We start from the raw sequence: 21,624 nt of genomic DNA, 5'->3' as shown, positions 1-21,624 counted from the left end.
CTCTGCTCCCATTAAAGTCAATGGGAGTTTTAATGTTGTCGTCAGTGGGAGCAAAGTTGGGCCAGCTCTGAGAGCGTTTGAAAAGCTCACCTTTTGCATAGTGATCAGAAATGCTGAGTTGTTCCCGTTTGGATAGCCTGCATATTCGTCTCCAAACTGCCTCGTGTCCATAGGTGCTGGAACTGGGGGAGCTGAAGGTGCTGCAGCACCCCCTGGCTTGAAGTAGTTTCCATCTTATCCAGGGTTTATAGTTTTTCAACGGATCTCAACACCCCCACTATACAAATTGTTCCAGCACTCCTGCTTCAGTCTGCAGAACGGTGCTGGGATTCTCATGAGAACAGGATTTCTGGTACTTATGGGTATTCAAGGTTTGCTACATTTCAGATCACACATCCCAGTGACCAGCCACTATTTGGAGGGGAGGGGACCCTTGTGTAGCTGTAACCACAACCTTGGTTACGTTATCTGTGGGATTGAACCTGGGCCCTCTGAGTCTACAAGCCTCTATTGTTTGTAATAAAGGGCCAGATCTGTTAATTCAAAATCACTAGCAGGCTCATTACGTGTTCTGTGCTTTCTAGCAATTAGAAGGGGACAAAGAGTCATGCTGCGTTAGTGTGGGTTGACACACAAACTAACACTCCCATTGAACTCGATGAAGAGAAGAGTGAGGGGGGATTTGATAGCAGCCTTCAGCTACCAAAGAAGATAGAGCTCGGCTGTTCTTAGTGGTGGCAGATGACAGAACAAGGAGGAATGGTCTCAAGTTGCAGTGGGGGAGGTCTGGATTGGATATTAGGAAACACTATTTCACTAGGAGGGTGGTGAAGCACTGGAATGGGTTACCTAGGGAGGTATGGAATCTCCTCCTGTAGAGGTTTTTAAGGTCAGGCTTGACAAAGCCCCAGCTGAGATGATTTAGTTGGAGATTGGTCCTGCTTTGAGCAGGGGGTTGGACTAGATGACCTGAGGTCCCTTCCAACCCTGATATTCTATGATTCTGTATGAGACTCCCCTGGGGTTGCAGTGGGAGCTGGATTAGGCTGTATCTGAGAGAACCAACTGGTGAAAATCAAAGGGCCTAATCCTGTATTTCTTGAGCAGCTAAACTTAGTGTTTAGACAACTGCTTACATAGGAGCTCAGGACTGGAAGGGACATGTTGGGCCATTGAGACCAGTCCCCTGCTATTGCAGATAACCTTGTCATATAACCCTGCTCGTAACTTTATCAAGCTCCATCTTGGAACTAGTTTGATTGATTGTTCAGACCAGATCCTGCATACTGGCAAGAGTTGTAATTTAAACCACAGACTGCAAAGATGGCCATTAGCTCATGAGTTCTATTCTTTTACCAGGTTCCTTTTTATTCTCCTGGGTCCTTCAGGAAAGGCAAAATCCTACAATGAAATCGGCCGAGCTATCGCCACCCTCATGGTGGATGACGTAAGTAAATCTTATGATATGGCAGAGCCATGCTCCTGTTGCATTCCCTTCATGTGCACTAAATCCAGGCAGTCCATACATTTATGGGATTTCCCAAAGATGAAATGAGACATCCCATCAGAGCTCCAGGACCAGAATGAAAATCATAAAACCAGTTTGGCAGATGCTGTAAAAATCTGAGCAGTTCCATGGAAGTCAGTGGAGTTACATCAGCTGAGGGATCTGCCCTAGGAATAAAGTTAAAATATTGTAACGTGTGCGTGTGTGTGTATGCGTGCTCATACACCACTGTCCTCCCCTGGATAGAATCCGTTCAGCTGTGTCTCATAGGTTCCATATTGCCAACACTTAGTGAAGATTCTTCTTTCGTTCAGATGACAGAGAACTTGGCTTTTGGAGCAGGAGGGTCTGAGTCAAGTCCCAGCGAATGTGTGACATTCCAGCATGCAACAGAGTGACACCCTGAAGTCCTAGTTAGCCATGGATTCATTCAAATATTGTTCACAAGCACAAATGTTCATGCTAGGAATGAGAGCCACAATCCATAGTCCAAAATCTTTGTGATCTAGAAAGCATGTTAGATGAAGCCTGACCCTTCTTCTAGCAGAATTGGTTCTTCCATCTCTCCTGCTGCCTAGCTAACAGTTTGCCTAAACCGTTTGACTTTTCTATGTATTTCCAGCTTTTCAGTGATGTGGCCTACAAGGCCAGAGACCGAGATGACCTGATTGCAGGAATAGATGAGTTTCTGGATGAAGTCATTGTCCTCCCGCCAGGGGAGTGGGATCCAAATATTAGAATAGAGCCACCCAAAAAAGTACCTTCCGCTGAGAAGAGGTAGGTGGTGTTAACTGCAGTGCAGTTCATAGTGGACTGGACTAGGACTTAGGAGACCTGGGTTCTGTTCCTGGCTCTGCTACTGGGTAAACTTAGGCAACTCCCTGTGCCTCAATTTCCCCATCTATAAAAATGGGGATAATGTTACTGACCCTCCCCCCACTTTGTAAAGCACTTTGAAATCTATGGATTAAAAAGCACTGTATAAGAGCTAAATATGATTATTAGCAGCATAATGAGCTTGATTTTGTTCATAGTTAGTGGTGTAAATCAGGTCAATAGAATTACACAAGTGTAAAACCAGCACAACCAGTTGAGCAGCATCAGATTTGATTAGCTGGAGCTGCGCTGAATTTTGGGTAACAAATCTGATGAAATGTGGCCATTTATTAGCAGAATTTGTATTCGCAACTTACAGGACAATTACAGGCAGGGGAGAGTTGCTTTTTGGGGGCAAGAGAAATGCTAGATCCAAATAACATCTTACTGAAATATATCCCACTTCTGGCTACAGTATGCTCCGTTTTTCATGATGCATTAATCCAATAACTAAAGGTCAATTTATCTCGCAGTGTGTGCACATGGCCATTACTATCCTAGCGTTTTAGCCTCCTGGTTAGCACTATCCCTTTATAGACAAATGTAAACGTAGCTAATATGAGGAATCTTTAAGAAATCTGCCTTGTATAATATTTTCTGTGTCTCAATGCAAAGTTACTTCAAATGCCATCTCGTCTTTGAAGTCTAGATACGAGCATTGCACTCAGATTCTAAGTAATCTGTGAGCGTGTAACCTCTAAAATGGGAGTATGGATTATGCAGGGGTCCATCTGTCTCTTGTGCCAGGGCCAGAACGCTCCGGAACAACATTCCAGCACTTTTGCTGCATGGAGGACCTCATTTTGCGAGGATGAATACACTAAAGACTGGGAGGTGCTCCCTTACTGTGGCATAAGATAGAAAGATTCCGTAGCACTTTTCAGAGTTGCCAAACTCAAGCATTTTTATTCACCTTCCAGGTTTTGAGCCTTTTAGGGTGACATCTGCGCAGCAAACACCGGCCCATGGCAGCATGCCTCAGAGCCCGCGTCTGCAGATCCAGGCTCGTGCTAGAGTGCTAAAAATAGCCATGCAGACATTTGGGCTCGGGTTAGAGATCAGGCTCCGAAGCCTACAGAGGGGGCATAGCTCTTTTTAGCACCTTAGCAGAAGCCCCATGAGGTGGTAGAGCCGGGCTCTGAGACTAGCCCTTAGACACGCCCTTAGAGGTCACAGTTTCAAGTTTTTCTCTGCAACCGGTTTCTCTGGAAACTTACTTTTTAAAGTAAAAGCTAGCTCATCCCCTGCCTCCAGCAGCTGGCTCTTTAAGGAAAAAAAACACCAAAGTTCGCAACTTACAGCACAATTACAGGCAGGGGAGAGTTGCTTTTTGGGGGCAAGAGAAATGCTAGATCCAAATAACATCTTACTGAAATATATCCCACTTCTGGCTACAGTATGCTCCGTTTTTCATGATGCATTAATCCAATAACTAAAGGTCAATTTATCTCGCAGTGTGTGCACATGAGCTAAACTGGAGAATGTGCAACTTTTTCTCTTCCTATTGGTAGGAAAAACTCCAGCAACAGGAAAGATGGTTGGAGAGTGGAACTAATTTCCCAGCTACACCTCCTGGGTGACCCCCCTGGTGGCCAGGTTTTGCAGAAGAGTAGTGTGTTGGGTGCTAGAGAAGAGAACACTGCGGGCTGGGTTAGATCTCTGTCCCTCATGGAAAGCTTTGTTTTCTCAAGAAAATCTAAATGTGGGCTTTGTGATTCTGCAGTTTGCACCATTCCTCACCTCTTGTGCTGGCAGTTGATGCAGTATGGCTGCAGTGTTACAAGGGCTGCTTGTGGGTCAGTGGAAGCAATTTCTATACATATCATTTATAATCCTCTAAGGTGATTGTGAGGCTTGTGGAAGTTCCATGAAAAACAATAAATAACAATAGGGTAATGATCTATACCATTAAAAGAAGTAATAGGCATGTGACAGCTGGTATAAAACTCAAGGCTCCTATACAGCCCTTGGCTTTTGTGTAGACTAGACCAGGTTATGCAAGAATCTGTCTGCCTCATCTGCAATCACAGATTCAGGTCATTCTGTACTTCAGTCTGCAATAAACAGGCAAAGCCATCAAGTCTGGCCTAGTGGGCAGAGCACTGGCCTGGGGCTTAGGAGGCCTGGAATCTATTCCTGGCTCTGCCACTGGTGTGTTGGGTGACCTTGGCCAAATTGCTGTGCCTCTGTTTCCCCATCTGTAAAATGGAGATGATCCTGTGAAGTGTTATGAGATGAAATATGCTCTAGGAGAGCTAGGTGTTTTTACTCACTGTTGGAAGCCCTAGATTATCCTAACGGCAAATCCAACCAAAAATCAAAATGCTGCCACAGACACAACTATGCTAAAGGGAGGCCCTGTGTGCACAGCTGGGCTCATGGGAATCAAGACTCCTGGAAGTCCTGATTCTCTGGGTGACCTTGGAGAAGTTGCTTCACCTCCATGTGCCTCAATTATCCCCATCTACAAAGGGGAATTAAGAATGACCAACTCCTCAGGGGTTCAGGGAGGCTAAACTCCTGCTGATTGCAAAGTCCTTTGCGCCCTTCCTGGGGTGAGGGGAGATGCTGCTGAAGCGCTGTTGTTCCAATCATGCCCTCCAATGTCTCTCTCAGGAAATCAGTGTTCTCGCTGAACGAAGCAGGGCAGATGAACGGCACCGCAGGAGGAGCGGCCGGAGGGAGTGGCGGAGGTGGAGGGGGCGGCAGTGGCAGTGACAACGGAGAAATGCCAGCTGTGCATGAAGTAGGGGAAGAGCTTGTCTGGACAGGCAGGTAAGCGAAGCCTCAGCTCCTCTACTTTGGGGCAATATGCTGTCAGCCCTCTCCTACAACCTCCTCCGCCTTCCAGCCTGGCATCTTCCCTTCCCCTTCAAGGATAAATGAAATTCCCCACCCCACCCCAGACACAAGCACCTCTGCTCCCCTCTCAGCACACTCCCCAACACCCTCAATGTTGAGAATGGTCCTAGTCCTCCCCTCCCAAACTGCCCTCCCCCAAAATGTCTATGAGACCTTAGTCATGCTTTGATTTACACAGATCCTTACACAGGTGGAGGCTAGCACTGATGGGTGCTGGTGCAAAAGTGCCTTTGAGTGTGCAAAATGAGGAGTTGCCCACCCAAGGTCTCACGTGTGTGCACAATTGCTTATGCTTGCAGCTGAATGCCAAGAAGCAAAATTTGCTTGACCTAGTCTCCTGGCTAAACGCTGCCAGGAAAAGTAGGAGCAAGCGTCAGGCTAGATTCCGCCTTGGGGTCGGCATGTGCCACAGAAGTATCCGTGCCTTAGAATGCAATCCCTGATGTATACGGATTACCTGGGGCTCACTGGTTGCTTGTGCCCTCTTCATCTGTTCATTGCATTCACCTGTTCTCTCATACTGAAGGTATGTCTAAACTGCAATCACAGGGTGTGTTTGCAGCTTTTGTAACCATACCTGAGCGAGCTTTAATCAAGCTAGCACAGCAACTGGACCAAGAGAGCTGCAGCAACACCTGCTCCAGTACCCAGTACTCCACGCCCGCCTGGAACTGTGGGTATTTATTCATGAGGCTAGCCCACCAAAGCTTGATTAAAGCCAGCCTCGGGTAGGTCTACATAAACTGCAGTCACCCCTTGCTATCGCAGGGTAAAACACATCCTCGTGAACAGCATCTTTGTTATGCATTTATACATAGGGTGACCAGACAGCAGTGTGAAAAATCAGGACAGGAGGTGGGGGGTAATAGGAGCCTAAATAAGAAAAAGACCCCAAAATCGGGACTATCCCTATAAAATTGGGACATCTGGTCACCCTATTTATACAATACCTAGTGCAGTGGGGTCCTGAGCCATGACCAGGCTCCCAGGCATTGCAACATCACAAACAATAATCCTAAATTGCCTAGTTCCACTCAGAGCTCCTGGGATTGCCGCACCTGGGACCCATCTGCGTGTCTCCCTCAGGTTTTGCGGCGGCCTGTATTTGGATATCAAGAGGAAGCTGCCCTGGTTCCCCAGTGATTTCTACGAAGGCTTTCATATCCAGTCTATCTCCGCCATCCTCTTCATTTACCTGGGCTGCATCACAAATGCCATAACATTTGGGGGGCTGCTTGGTGATGCTACAGACAACTACCAGGTAAATCAAAGAGCTGCCCGGGGAGTTGTTCTTCTCCGAAGGATTATTAGAGCTGGAAGTTTGGATGCAGATGCCCCAGTGTTTGCTAGGTGGCTTTTGTTGGCACGCACCTTAGCTGTGCTGCATGGTGAGACCCTGAAGTTCCTGCCCCTTGCTAACACGTGGCAGATAGCAGGATTCTCAGCAGATGGCTATAACCCCTGTGCAGCAGGCCAGGTTCCTTTGGAACTGCAGCCAGTTCTCCTCCCTAATGTGGTAGGTAAATACTCCTGCCCTGTTGCTGGGAGAGATTTCCACCTCACTGCGGTCCGTAGTGTGAAAAGCCATTCCTAGCTAAGACTTGGACATAACCGTCACTCAGCCTGAGGGGGAGACTTAAGGGATTGCAAACTCCAAACAGTCATTTCCGAGCCCCACAGATACCTCACAGTGCGACGAGTCTGTAATGAAATCACTGCTTTTGCCAGCGTTTTCCCTGCCTGTGTGTCGCACAGCACCTGTGCTAAGTGCGGTAATTCACCAATGCCCATTCAGCTTAGTATCAGCCCCAAAGCACTGACCTGTGTCTTGAGGAACGAAGCAGGGGTTCTTGCGTTGCCTGATTCCAGTGAGACACAGGCTAAGGAGAACTGTCGTGAGTGTGTTCTCCAGCCACACACTGTGATTAGACCTCCCCTCGGCACGACTCCTCTGGTGCAACCTAGGGCACATGTCTGAATGTCTGCTCACATTGTTTCTCTTCCCAAAGGGGGTCATGGAGAGCTTCCTCGGCACGGCGATGGCGGGCTCCCTGTTCTGCTGCTTTGCTGGGCAGCCACTCATTATCCTGAGCAGCACAGGGCCCATCCTCATCTTCGAAAAGCTACTCTTCGACTTCAGCAAGTAGGTGGAGCTCGCTCAGAATTGCTGCCCTCACAGCAGTAACACCAAAGGGGGAGCACAAGAGCAGGGCAGGTTCAGAGTCACTGTTGAGGCCTACATAGCGTCCCTCTGGCCATAACATTATAGCTGTGGGCAGCACTCCAGGTGGGTCTACCATAGAGAAGAGGCCTAGAGAGCCTTCTCCATAGCTCTGTGGGTCTCCCAGTGAGAACAGGAGCTTGAAGCAGGCGCTTAGGAGACAGAGGGAGCTCCCGTGTCTTCTCCCTGACTTCTCCACAGTTCTCTTTACTCCTCAGCGGCTGCTGGGGGAGCTCCTGTAGCGGGTTTGCTTACTGAGCAGGGCATCGGCAATCAATCCAGGAGACTTAACAGGGTGCCCACATCACTGGTGCTCCCCGGCCCAGTCATTGGCAGTCTCAGCCTGGTGGCTGAATACTGGATGGGCCATGGAGACTGAGTCACTTCTGACCCCTGGCAGCCACTGTGCTGGTTAGGGGCACGTTGGCAGGCAGAGTGAGGAAGCTCGTGGCAGACCTGTCCTGTGGATGACTCCCTTGATCTTCTCTTGGAGCAGAGACCCTGTCTGGGGTTCTCTGCTTGGTGTCCCCTACTGGGGTTCTTCTGTTGCTCCTTTGATTCCATCCCCGTCCCTGTGCCTCTTATTTGTACCTGACGGAGTTAGAGAGGAAGGATGGGCCAGTGATTAGGGCACTAGATTGGGACTTTGGCAGCCTAGGTTCAATTCCCTACTCTGCCACAGACTTCTTATGTGACCTTGGTCAAGTCATGTAGTCTCTGTTCTTCATTTCCCCCTATGAGCTGGGGATACCAGCACTGCCCCCATTTTACAGGGGTGTGGCAAGGATAGATGAGGATGGAAATGGAGGCCATGTAAGTACACAGACTCTGGTTTCTTTCCCAAGAAGGTGGCCATTATCACTGGTGTGAAAGGACCCCTGTGGGGAGCAGGCTCTTCCTTTCACTGGAGATCAGATATGGTGACACTTTTCATGAGCCCTCAGTTCCTGTATCTCTCTTTCCTGAGCAGAGCTGTCGTTTTGTTCTGACCTCCTGTTGTGCACAATTCCAGAGGCAACAGCATAGACTACATGGAGTTCCGTCTGTGGATCGGCTTACACTCTGCCCTACAGTGCCTTGTCCTGGTGGCTACAGACGCCAGCTTCATTATAAAGTACATCACACGCTTCACTGAGGAGGGGTTCTCCACCCTCATCAGCTTTATATTCATCTATGATGCTATCAAGAAGATGATCGGCGCCTTTAAGTATTACCCTATCAATGCAGACTTCAAACCAGACTATGTGACCATGTACAAATGCGAGTGCATTGCTCCTGACCCAGGTGAGTACAAGGCCTATTCCCTGTTGAGAATTTCACTGTGAAATGGCCAATTTGCTTGAACTACGCAGCTGTCATGCTGAGGTCCAGTTCTTGAGAGAGAGTGCTACACAGCTTCCTGATTGGTCCTTGCAAATTGCGACCTGGTGGAGGGGCAGGTAGCCTTTGCTGCACGAGCTTCATTTGGTGATTTACGCCAGCAGCTTGTTTTAAATGAAAGCAGTGCTGCCTAGTTGTTAGAACACTGGACTGGAACTTAAGAGACTTAGATTCTCTTCCCAGCTCTGTCACTGGCCTGCTGGGTGAACTTGGGCAAGTCTCTGTGCCTTGGTTTCCCCATCTGTAAAAATGGGGGAAATGATACTGACCTGCTTTGCAAAGTGCTTTTAAGATCTCCTGACAATAAGATTATTAAGTCCTGGCCAGCTGAACTTTCAAAGGACATTCCTAGATACGAGTTTCACCCCTCCCCCCACAATAGAGCGGTTATGGTGGCAGTGCCCATTTGCCTGTGGGCGCAGTGTCTCTGGGTGGATTACAGTGCCATCCCACAAAGTACGGTCTATGTCCTACGGGGATTTGGAGAGTGACCTCCCCACCAGCAGTTCTCTAACCTGGTTCCCTAAAGTAATGCTCCCAAAAGGGAGCAAAAAAATTTTTTTTTTAAAAATCATCTCCTCCTTGGCAGACCAGCCCATCCCCAGTCACTGAAGTCATGTAGCAAAATACCTCCTCTAGATGGCCAGACCTAAAACCATAGGAATTAGGGATGGAGAAGACTTGTTAGAGCCAACTTCCAGCCAATGCTGGATTGTTCCCAAGAGTATCTTCTTGAATGGCTTTATCATCTCCAGTTTTAAGTATATTCAGTGACAGGGCTACCAGTGGGATATTCACTAGGTTTCCACAACCCTTTTGCCTGGTTCACCCCTTGGTCCTTTTCTAGAAATGCGACTGTGTCAGAGTTGGGGGTGAGTTTTTTTGTTCTGATTTTTAACAGCTTCATCCAGTATTGTGCTGATTTCTACTACCGCAAAGATACAAAGGGATAGGGCAATTAAAGCAAAACAACATTGAGTGAGAGGAAACCAACCTTTTTCCAGAGCCAAGATGTACCCATTCTCTGCCAGTGGCTGTATTGAAGAAGGCTGTAATTCAGGCTCATTTAGATCACACCAAAACCAGCCCAACCAGTTTTTATTTTCATTTCATCCTCAATATTCATATTTGCTCTTGGACGTTAACTTCCAAATTATCCAGAATTCAGATCACAATACTCAGGGGTGCAAAGTACTAGTAGCTCTCAGAAGAGAACAGAGTTATCAGGAAATGTTTTCCCTCAAAATTCCTGATTTATTTAAGGGAAGAAAAACACTCTTGGAGATTTTAAAATAACTATGGAAGGAGAAGGCAGAAAGGTATGACAACACACACTGGAAATAGAAATGTAGAAACAAGCACTGGCATGCCGAATAACCTCCATAGACATCTATCTGATTGCACTTCCTTACATGTTTACCTGCTTGCCTGATGTGCTACAAGTAACATCCGTCACTTCTTTTATTTCTTTTCTTGACTCATGGTTATCGACAATTGGCATTTGTGCTACTGAACAACCACAACACTGTGTGCAGTGTCACCTCCAGCTCAGATACCATGCCGATGAGCACAGTTACGGATACCTAGACTGACCATATTGCATCATCTCATTGTGACACAGTGGATACGTCTACACAGCAGCCTGGTGTGTGATTTGCAGCTCCCGTAGGTGTACTTCTGGTCTGGACTAGCTGTACTTTAGCTAGGTCTGCGAAGCTTCTGGCTCCAATACACGTTGGTGCAGTCCGCATCACTATTTTTTAGCAAGCTTTTTATGTCACATGTTATGTCACATGCTAACATGAGGACACTGGGTTGTGATGCTGTACCGTGATGTCACGATTTCACTTGTGAAACCATGGACTGTGCCACCAGCCTCATGTATCTTTTCTTTTTCTTCTTATGAAGAGTGTCACATTATAACAACCTTGCGACCATTCATCTCTAAACTAAGGGCTAGACCTTGCAAGGACTGAGCACTTGGGCCTGATCCAGTGAAAGTCTTAAGATGCGCTTAAAGTTAAGCACACAAGTAACCTGACTGAAGTCAAAGAAACTATGCAGATGTTTAAAGTTAAGCACCTGCTAAAGTGTTCTACTGAATTCAGCTAGAATGCTTGATAGAGGCTTAAATCGATATAGGACACTCCACTCACATTCCCCATATCTGGAGATTCTTAGGGACTATATTTTCCTCTCAAGCAGAGCAGGCAGAAACACACTATTGACTGCTGCAAGTTCTTCCAGGGTTGTTTTGGTCTGGAAGCATCTCTAAGTTTGTTTTCCCCCCCCTCCCCAACAGTTCATTCAGGGCTAGTCTACATTACCGCACTGCATCGGCCCAGCTGCACCGCTGGAGTGCATCTGGTGAAGATGTACTGTGGCAACAGGAGAGCTTTCTCCTGTCGACGACATTATTCCATCTCAATGAGATGGGGAAGTAATGTCAGCAGGAGAGCGTCTCCCACTGACCTAGCACGCGGCATGCACACTGCTTTAAGTTGAGTTACTTCACTCAGAGGGGTGCCTTTTTCACATGCCTGAGTGACGTCACTTACATTGACTTAAGCGGTAGTGGAGATAAGCCCTCAGCGAAGACCAGAAAAAGTGAATGGACTCTTGGAATTTTCCAGTGGTGTCGTTATTGTGTTTTCTCATGTTGGCAGCACCCTGCTCTGCATTGCAGTGGCTGTTTTGCTTCTTGGCTAGGGCCTGTGCTCATCTTGCCAAAGCTGCCTTGTTGGAACTTCAGTTTGCACCTTTGGGCTGACTGTAGAAAAAAGTAATATCCCATCTCGAAATCTATGCACTGAAGTGCATTGCTGAGCATTTGTGCACAGTTTGGTTTGTTTGGTCCTTTGCCATCTCTTCCCTTGTAAAATCATAGAAACTAGTGACTGATGGGGCCACCTTTCCATATCCTCAGCCAGTGCTGGCTTGTTTCCTACAGTGTGTTCTAAAATGTCTTGGCCAAAGTTGGTAAACTGGTCTGATCCGAATATTAAATCTGCTGAGCAAGAAACACTGCCACGGAAACATTTAGCTGACTTTGCTCGTGTTAAATATTGGTTTGTTAAAGTTTTTTCCTACATCAGTAGCAAGTAACCTTTCAGAAAGACCTGCTGTCAGCATAAGCATTCTTCTCCTTTTTTGTAGGAACATAGGAATGCCCATATACCAGACAGAACAATTGTCCATCGACCTAGGTCTCTAGCATTCTATCTCTAGCATCCTTTACTAGATGCTTCAGAGGAAACTGAAAAATTCCTGTTCCAGTACACAGTTGCAATCAGTCCAGTTCTACAGAAACCCTCTGGATTGTCTCCTTGCCAGGCAGTAATCAGTGTTGTTCTGTTCTCACTTGATTCATGCGTATCCTTTTTGCGATGGTATAATGCAGCAGTGTGCTTTGAAGTACCAGCATGCCATTGGAGCACTGCTGTTGTAGCTTGGTGAAGTGATTAGAGCAGAGAACTTGGAGCTAGGACTTTGGGGTCTTATTCTTAGCTCTGCCACGGAAGCGCTGTGTGTTTGCATGGGCCCATTACTCAGTTTACCTAATGAAACATTGACATCTCAAAGGTAATATGCTTGGTTCATCACTGGAGTTATGTTTCTCCACGATATACATGATGCATCAGATAGAGTCAAGGCAGCTATGAGAGAGGGCAAGGGAAATTTCCACAATATTTATTAAAGGTCGAATAGAGCTGTAATACAATGGTAGGTTCCAGGAAGGCGCACAGGCATGCAGGGATCTGCAGGTGCATTACGATGCAGAGCTGTTTCCGACACCTCATACTGTCAAATGGGATTCTGTTAGTTCCCACTTACAGTATTACAGAGGCAAAAAGAACTAGGGCCTGAGACAGTGTGTGGTCCTCTAGGGTAAAAACTCTAGGAACAACCCTACAGAAAGCTTAAGAGATTTATGTTTGGTTGTTGACAGTAAAGACAGACTCCAGGAAGGGTAGGAGGTAAGTTTGGACCAGATCTGGGGTGAGCATGTCCCGTTTGCAGCAGAGTGAGGACTTCACCTGTTTGAGTCCTACGGGCAATTTCCTTTTGCTACCTTGCTGACACATACCTTCCCTTTCTCTAAATGTGGACAGAAAACAGCAGCTCTTTTCTTTTTGAAAAACAAAATATTTTCTGACTTGGAATTTACAGTTTAATATGATTGGAAACCTGTTCCTGTTAACATGCAATTGGTGAGGTCACCTCGTTGATACGTACAGTGCCATCCTGAAAGATGCATGTCAAAATATTGCCAGCTGGTGTCTGCCAGGAATTCTCTGGCAGAACACTGAATACATGACAAAACCATATGGAATGCAGATGGTAAGACAGAGGAAGCTTAGAGAAGGAAACCAGCCCCCTTTACAAGTCTATGTCCTTTCATTGATTTAGGAATAATAGACTACCTGGTTTGGGCTACTGGCTCCTATTGATGAGCTATAGCTCTCTGAGAAACAATAGATATATGACTCTATGTATTTTTGCTGCCCATTCCAAGTCCTGCCAGCTACTACAGTTAGTGCAACCACTAGCTCACATACCATCTCCAATTTATTCCCTTCAGAATCATCCATCCGGGCTGGTTGGAGAATTTTCTATCTGAACTTCAGACTAATGGAAGACTTGATTTTTGACCCAAAAATGAACATTTTACCAGAAAGGATCTGTGTTTCTTGAAAAATTTCAGTTTCTCATTGGAAAACTAAAGTCTTGATTAAAAAAAAAAATTCAACTTTTTGGCCAAAATTTTATTCGTTTTCAGTTGCCAAAAACTGGGGAGAAATCAGCGTTTTTTAATGAAGAGTCAGAATTTTCTGCAGGAAAAACCCTTCATTTTCCAACCAGTTCTCTCATGCAGATCTCAGTGAATTCCCTTCCTGTCTGGAGAAACTGCCAAATATTTTAAGGCAAAAGTTTGGATTTTGTTTGAAAGAACCACAACTAACATGAATAGAAAGATTTTCAGGACACTTACATTTCAAGGAAAACAGGAGAAATTTGCATTGATTTCACACACCCCCACACTCCCCCCCTCACACATACACTTTTTAAATATCATCATCCTACACTTTTAGAAACTCAGACATAACATCATCATTCTAGTGCAATGAGCCAGAAAGTGAAACTGAACATGCATACACTGAAACTGAGCAGTCTACTTTCACTGAGTCTAAACTGAGTTGAATCCATGCAAATAAAATTCATGAATAATGAAAAGTAAATGCATTTTTATATTCCAGTTTTAATCAGAAGAGATTTTTTTAAAATATATTAATTTAATCTTGAAAGTGCCTCTTAAATTTCGGTCTGCATAAATGGTTAGATTATTTAGCCTTTTTTTGCAGTGAAAACTGAGTTTTTCCTAAGATTGAAAAATAGGCTGTCTTCGCAAAAATGTAGCCTATTTGTTTGGCAACAAAATCAAGCCTCTTAAACTGGCTTAGAAATTCTAACTTTTTCTATTCCAGATCTATCTTTAATCACTTTTCTTAAATCTTTTCCTGTTTTAAAACTGTTAACTAGAGAGGCTGCAATTTCTTGCCACCAGGGGATCAAATTCTGTTTTTGGTGAAGTCACTGCATATCTAGTCACTCCACAGACTTCAGTGGAATGATTCTCATGTAAACTGATGTAAGGACCTGATGCTGTAGAAGCCAGCGGTGGAGCTGGATCAGGCCCTCCTTGAGAGTAGGATTTGACCCTTTGAGTCTTCTTTTCTGAAACAGCACTTTCCACTCAGTGGCCACAGGTCTGCTAGTGAAAGTAGGGTCTGAAAAAGTGCTTCTCCTGCCTGGGCACAGTCTGGGTGATCTTGTGAAGTGTTAAATATAAAAAAGGGAAATCTGAAGAGAGGGCCCTGTCTCTGTCTGGTGCAATGCACAGGGAGAAAAGGACCGTTTTCAAAAAGAAATGGACTATCGTAAGTGCAGAGTTACCCCCAAAATATTCCGCAAACAATGGTGAACTTTTCCAGTTTGATTAAATGTTGCACATACACACACCTTTCTGCAGAAATTTGCTAACACTTTCTTTTTCATACATTGTTGAGCAATACCCAAATGGAAGGCATCAGTAGACAGAGGCAATAGCCGTGGAAGCTGAAATCCACTAGTCATCTACAGGATGGGTGTGGCAGTGCAGACTTCCCTAATGCAACCCTGGAGACATCACTCAGTTCTGACTGGGAAAAACTCCAAGCATGGAGTTACATTGGTTTAAAATCAGTGTGAGAACAGAATCAGGTCCTTCATCTCTAGGGATGATTTGCTAGCATAGTCTCCACTGCTCATTTGACCTCTCTGAGACTGCCCATCTATTACAGCCAGTTGTAATCAGGGGTGCCGGGGGGTGGGGGAGTGGGGTAATTTGCCCCAGGCCCCCCGGCCCCGGAGAGGCCTCCACGAGACTATAGTATTCTTTAGTATTGCAACTTTTTTTTATGGAAGGGGCCCCCAAAATTGCTTTGCCCCAGGCCCCCTGAATCCTCTGGGCAGCCCTGGTTGTAATGGTGGGTTAGTGGGTTCCCGCAAACTGCTCTGAGACCCACCCACGCATTTCACGTGTCTCCTGTGAACACCATCTGGGATCCAGGTTTGAACTAGAGGGAACTAAATCAACTGTCTGATTTCTGAGGACATTAGCACAAAAGAATGTGTGTGTTTTTTGCTTCATCATAATATTCTTTTTAGCAGGATGGCCTCCTGTAGTAATAGCTTCCTGTGAACTCAAACCCATATAGGAGTGTAGTGACAGGTGAACTATACAGAAACATGTGGGAGTCACAAGGCACTTTCTGCCTTTGGACTGCGTCTAAACAACATGATCTAGTCCACAGAGACTGTATTATCCTCACTCCTAGCAGCAGTCCCTTCAGGAGTTTGAGGCATGTTGGTGGAGTCTGTGTGGACAACTAACCTTCTTTTCATCTGTGCAGAATCTGTTCTTTGGACAGACAAAGGATTTCAGTCTCCAGAGCTGTCAAGCTGGCATCTTTTACCATCATTGAGTTAATTTAATAATAAAATATATTTTAAGTGACTTAAAACAGCTGAGCAAACCAAAACCACACGTATCTCCTTTGTTACACGCAAACCCCAAAGTCCACATGGCAACTCCATTCTTCTCTAGAAGTTCTTCTACACTGTAAACCCTCAGTCTCCTCCCAACAGCAGCCACACTGAAACTTGTTCTTTCACCCATGTTGTTCTGAGCATCTAATAAAGTGGTCTCAGATTTGGACATTTCACTCTTCTAGATATTGAGAGTGTATGTTAATCTCCTTTTGGTCCTTTTATTTATTTTTGTTAGTTCTGATTTTTGACTATTGTAACTGATTTGTACCATATTTGTCTCTGCTGCACACATCTATTTGGCTGCTTTCAATCTCAAGTGAGTATCACTTTATAAATATTAAAAAATTTTAATATTTGATACTCTGACCCTTTTGTTTTATTTTTATTTTTTTTATGTCTCCTACTTTTATCTCGAGTCCAATATATCCATTTGTGTAAAGCACTTTTATGGGCCTTCTCATAAAAATACAGCCAATGCTACAGTGTTCTTTAAGACGGGCAATGAACAATTTAAAGCAGTAGAAATCGCAAATATGTCTGGTTCTGGAAAAGCTAAAGGTTATCGAGAGAAACCTTTAACATTGTAAAATCTGGAGTTAATCAAACCAAAAGTCACATTAGTTCAGTTTTCCCTTTCTTTTCTCTGGTGGTGAAGTATTGTCTTGGTAGCTTCAAGGGCTCTGATTCTAATCCAGCAATCACTTCTCCTTCATTAATTATCTTGAGTAGTTCATTGGGGAAAGGAATGACAGCATCTTGAGGCAGGACATTAGATGTTATGCGTTTGCCACCTTCAGAATTATAGAAATATTGGGCTGGAAGGGACCTCAGGAGGTCATCTGGTCCAGTCCCTTGAGTTGACTAAGCAGGACTAAGTCAACTTCAAACCATCTCTGACAGGTGTTTGTCTAACCTGTTCTTAAAGACCTCCACTGATGGGGATTCCATGACCTCCCTTGGAAGCCTATTCTAGTGCCTAACTCTCCTTATAGTTAAACAGTATTTTCTAATATCTAATCTAAATCTCCTTTGGTGCAGATTAAGCCCATTCACTCTTGGTTCCGCCTGCAGTGGTCATGGAGAACAATTGATCGCTGCTTCTTTATAACATCCTTTAACATATGTGAAGAATTGTTAACTGGATGGGTGGCCCATGGAGACTACAGCTCCCATGATGAATCTATGCCTGCCAAAAGAAACCTCATGACTTTAACAAGTTCATCTGCAGCAGTGAGACAATTAGGTTCAAAACTCATGTAAATATGCATAGGGTTTTTTTCAGTAAGTTCATCCTTCTGCAGGGTATTCTTTAAGCAGGCAGTGGGTGTTGCTTACAACAGAAATTCACAGCTCATGTTCAGTTCCTACTTCTGAGTCATTCTGCCTCAGGAAAGTCACTTAACCTCTCTGTCCTTCAGTTTCCATCTATACAATAGCTGGAATAATACCGACATACCAAGGGTGTTGCAGCTTCGTTAACTACTTCAAAATCCTCCACCAGAAGGTGCCAGAGAACTGCTCTAAGTACCATCCTTAGTGCTGCGGGTTTTTTTTTTTCTCCATTCGGGTTTCCAAGTGCGAGAGATCCAAGTCTCTCCATCCATTTTCTCCTTGAAAAGGGCTGGGCGGGGTTAGAGAGGGAAGCCTCCTTCTTGCAGAGAGAATCCAGGATGGCAACGGAAGAGATTCACCCTAGATGAGAGGTGACTTGTTGAGCAAATGCAGCTTCCGGAGAGAGAAGGATTTCTATTTTCACAGCTTGTTTCTGAAAAGGTGGGCCCCAGTGGATCTCTCCAAAAGCCACAAAGTTCTTGCAGAAGGAGTGACCCTCTAAGAATGAGGGTAAACCCCCCTCCAGAAGAAAGAGACATTAGGTTCTCTCCAGCACCCTCTCCACCAAGGATGGCAATTCTTTCTGATGTACATCTTAACTTTCAAACTATGATCCCTCTCCCATATCACATCCAGAAAAGTGAAGGGTTTGAAGAAAGGATCCCATCTGCGTCATGCGTTCTCTGAATTGGTAGTAAGCACAACTGTATGTTATAATGGCAAAGAACACAATAAACAACTGAGGGGGCATCCAGGGAGCTGGGAGAGGTCACCTAATGGATGGTGGAGGGGCTTCCATTGGTATATCTCCCTAGGAGCTACCCAGAAAACCAAAACGGGTTCTTTTATTTGGCTACTCTTTTCTTTAGGCTGAGACGCAACGCTTCTGACAGTGACCTAGGTTGCAGTCAAATGTGATCCATGGACCAAATGTGGTCATTTAAAGTGGAGGGGAAGCCCACTGACACCACAAATCCCAAGATGCATGGGAGCTGAGTCTGAGGTCATGTGACCTAAGATGAAGTGTTGCACCATGGGACCTGTAGTCTCCATGGGCCACCCATCCTCAGATATTGAAGGAAGATGCAATCTGTTCCATTTTCTTACAATGAAGTGCATCTCTGGGGTTCCTGGCAATGAGGCTCTCCTGGGGTCATTTTCTGGTCTAAATGAAAGGCCACACACCATATTAATCAGGGAGAAGTCGCTGCTGGAGTTAGAACCAGGGTTTACTTTCTAGCTCCCAAAAAATGTTTTCTGCCCTTCGTGCTGGGTTTCACTCCTGGGTCCCATCCCCCTCCCTTTCCAACAGGTCTGTAATAATGTGCTTATCCTAGTCTTCATTACATTCTTTCCCTTCCATGTAGACAGAGCTGTCTAAACGACCCACAGCTGTGTGTGACACTGGGTAACCCTTGCTGGGAACGGAACACAGAGTTTTTTGCTCTCTCTTGGGAATGAAAGGGCAGTTACTGGTTCAAGCCAGCAGGGTCCTCTAGGCTTAAACAGGGTTTCCATGCTGGATTGAATTTGACTATTTGTTTTATATATATAAAACCTTAATAACAAACTCCTTTTCTGCAGTGAATACAACATTGTTCAATGCTTCAGCTCTGCTGGCACCAAACATCACTAACATTTCTGTGGTAAGTACTTTTGTTTTATGTATATTCAAGTAGGCAGTAGCTGAGCCCTCTGGATCCTTTCTTAGCCCAGAAAGAAAGTAAGTGGGACAACTGGAGATCCGCCAGCTAAATCAGTCACTCACTCGTCTTCCAGGGATGCTATCAAAGCCTACAGCGACCTCTTTAGAAATCAACTCCTTAGTTATATGACTTGCCGGCCGAAAGAATTAAATCACAGCATGGAATTAACGTTCAGCTTTGGGGAAGGAGCAGAATGGGAACTGTATCTTTCTTCGTACCAGTTGCATTGGCCTTTACGTGCCCAACCAGGATATTATAAACCACCAAAAAACAGACTGAGCCAAAGAATCCACAGCCGTGCATGCTGGGCTAGTTAATCTCCACTGTGTGGCTGTGTATGCAGTGCATACACAATCAGTCAAGCACTTCTAAAGCATGTACCTCACCATTGAATGTGGGCCTCTGTATGCACAGACTTGCACTGGCTTATTTAAACCAGAGCAAACCTCTGCATGGACACGCTTATTTCCATTTATGAGCAGGTTATTTCAGTTGAATTTAAAGCTGTTCATAGCTGATGTACTTGAAATTAAACGAGCCTGGTTTAAAATGAAGAAAGACCCTCCACAGTGGTTTAACTCAATTTAAAATCACATTTCAAGTTAAACCAGTGAAATTCTCTGTGCTGTGGCTTAAGGAGTTCCCAGCCACCTGGGACATTCATCAGAGCAAGGTTTTGTCTACACACAGTTATTCAGGAGTAGCTAGTAGACTTTAAATTCATACCCTACTTTAGTCCAAGTTAACTTTCAAGGGTAGACAAACCCTTAGAAAAGTTGCACCAATTTATAAACCAGTTTAGGGCTTGTCTACACTCACAAGTTAGAATAAGTAGAGAATCCAAGACCATGAGACAGATTGTTACTGTTATATTGGTGTGTATTTGTCACTAGCCAAGATACAAACAATGACCAAGACTTTCAGAAGTTGTGAGTGATTCTGGGTGCTCCACCTTGCGGGTGCTTAACTTGAGATACCTTAAAGAGGTCTGACTTTCATAGGCAGGTGCTGAGCACTTTCCAAAAATCAGGCCCTTTTTAGCGGTCTCAAGTTGGGGATCCAAATATCACTAGGCACTTTTTGAAAAATCTTTTCATACTTGGGCACCAGACAAGCTCTGGATGCCTCATTATTAGGAGACATGGTTCTTATCTGGTTTAGCGCCGCTGACGTTTAATGTCACGACAGTGGTCACCCTTTACAACTTGCCAATTTTGCTGTTGGATGAAAGGATATCGTTACTTGCATTTACTGTTATCCTTATACTTACTGTAGGAAATACGTTGAATACTACAAATTCTGAAATAAAGTTGATTCTGAGCCAAGTTCTTACAGGTGATGGTGATGTGTTGCACTGTATATTTGATGAAGCACTTTAACTTTCCCCAGAATTATAATGGTGCTCCTAAGCAGTGCCATATGACTAATTGTATTTGCATGCACACTAGAATTGCTCAATGTATTAATAATATTTTTGGTTTATTCTCTTCAACACTTTGATTCCAAGTACAATGCTATTAATGTAACAGCTCTGGACTGGACCCAGCTGAGTAAGAAGGAATGTCTAAAGTATGGCGGAAGCCTAGTAGGGAAATCCTGTAAATTTGTTCCTGACTTAGCCCTCATGTCCTTCATCCTCTTCTTTGGGACCTATTCCATGACTGTAACACTGAAGAAATTCAAGTTCAGTCGCTACTTTCCTACAAAGGTAAGAAAAAATACAAAGACCATGAAACCCATCTATATTTCAGTTTCTACCATAAATTGTAGGCTGGTCCCTTTGAGAGACACACTGGAATTTGAAATACAGATTGTGGCTTCCAATCGTGCGTTTGGATCTGCATGGACAGACTCTCTTATGCCTGTGTGTTGTCCCATCAAAGTCAGAGGGCTTCCCTACAGGCACAAAGGTCGATTTGGGTAGATCTAATTGCAGGATTAGGGTCTTACTGAACGAATGTGCAGGGCAGAGTGGGGATGTGGAGAGAATATGAAAAAGAAGAAATAGAAGCATGCAAGATTTCTAGTTTGGGTGTTTGGGGTTTTTATTATTATGAACATCTCTTTAGCTCGCCCCATGATTTTTAATTAGACACCTGTTCAAAGGAGATGTGCAATAAAGTACAGAAGATTAATTTTATTTTATAGAAATCCATGCAAACATTTTCATATTAGCTTTTATCCTTCCCTTCCACACACTTTATTTTACAGCAACAAAATTCTGAGCTTAACCTATCCAGCAGGTGTCCTTTAAATTATTAAACATGAAAGAATTTTAAATATCCGTATGCTGCTTGCTATGGATATTCTCTGTTGATTTTTTTTTGCATTTCACCTACTTTGGACAATGAAAATCAATGAAGCCAGTTTTGCTTTTATTTATGGTCCATTTCTCTTACAGAAGTAGCAATGTTTGGGCTGCAAACACTGCATACTGCTTTCATTAGGAGGCCTTTTTTGAGTTGTTCTTTTATTGGTCTTAGCTTTTATAATGGCAAGTTTTTAACAACATTTAAAATTCAGGGTAAATTTAAGATGCCCATATGTTTCACTTCCCATTTCTGTGAAGTCTGCATCTCTCTAAAAGATTCTTGAACTTTTTCTATGCATACAATTCATTTAAAAGTAGCAGAATCCAAGCCACTGCT

At 44.5% G+C, this 21,624-nt stretch overlaps 1 protein-coding gene across 1 annotated transcript in view; it reads left to right on the top strand.

Annotated features, from left to right (window-relative positions):
• The window catches only part of SLC4A5 (solute carrier family 4 member 5), a 123,192-nt gene that overhangs the window by 69,935 nt on the left and 31,633 nt on the right, over window positions 1-21,624 (top strand). The window contains exons 8-15 of the mRNA XM_075062728.1: window positions 1,360-1,447; window positions 2,130-2,284; window positions 5,000-5,158; window positions 6,332-6,506; window positions 7,255-7,388; window positions 8,479-8,750; window positions 18,855-18,916; window positions 20,484-20,684. Of these exons, the coding sequence (XP_074918829.1) occupies window positions 1,360-1,447; window positions 2,130-2,284; window positions 5,000-5,158; window positions 6,332-6,506; window positions 7,255-7,388; window positions 8,479-8,750; window positions 18,855-18,916; window positions 20,484-20,684 (1,246 nt within the window). The remainder of the gene's footprint in view (window positions 1-1,359; window positions 1,448-2,129; window positions 2,285-4,999; window positions 5,159-6,331; window positions 6,507-7,254; window positions 7,389-8,478; window positions 8,751-18,854; window positions 18,917-20,483; window positions 20,685-21,624) is intronic.

This window comes from Chelonoidis abingdonii, chromosome 2 (assembly GCF_003597395.2).
Source record: "Chelonoidis abingdonii isolate Lonesome George chromosome 2, CheloAbing_2.0, whole genome shotgun sequence".
NCBI lineage: Eukaryota > Metazoa > Chordata > Testudines > Testudinidae > Chelonoidis > Chelonoidis abingdonii.
Note: the sequence above shows the minus strand (reverse complement) of the source record. Positions and strands in the feature narration are given on the sequence as shown.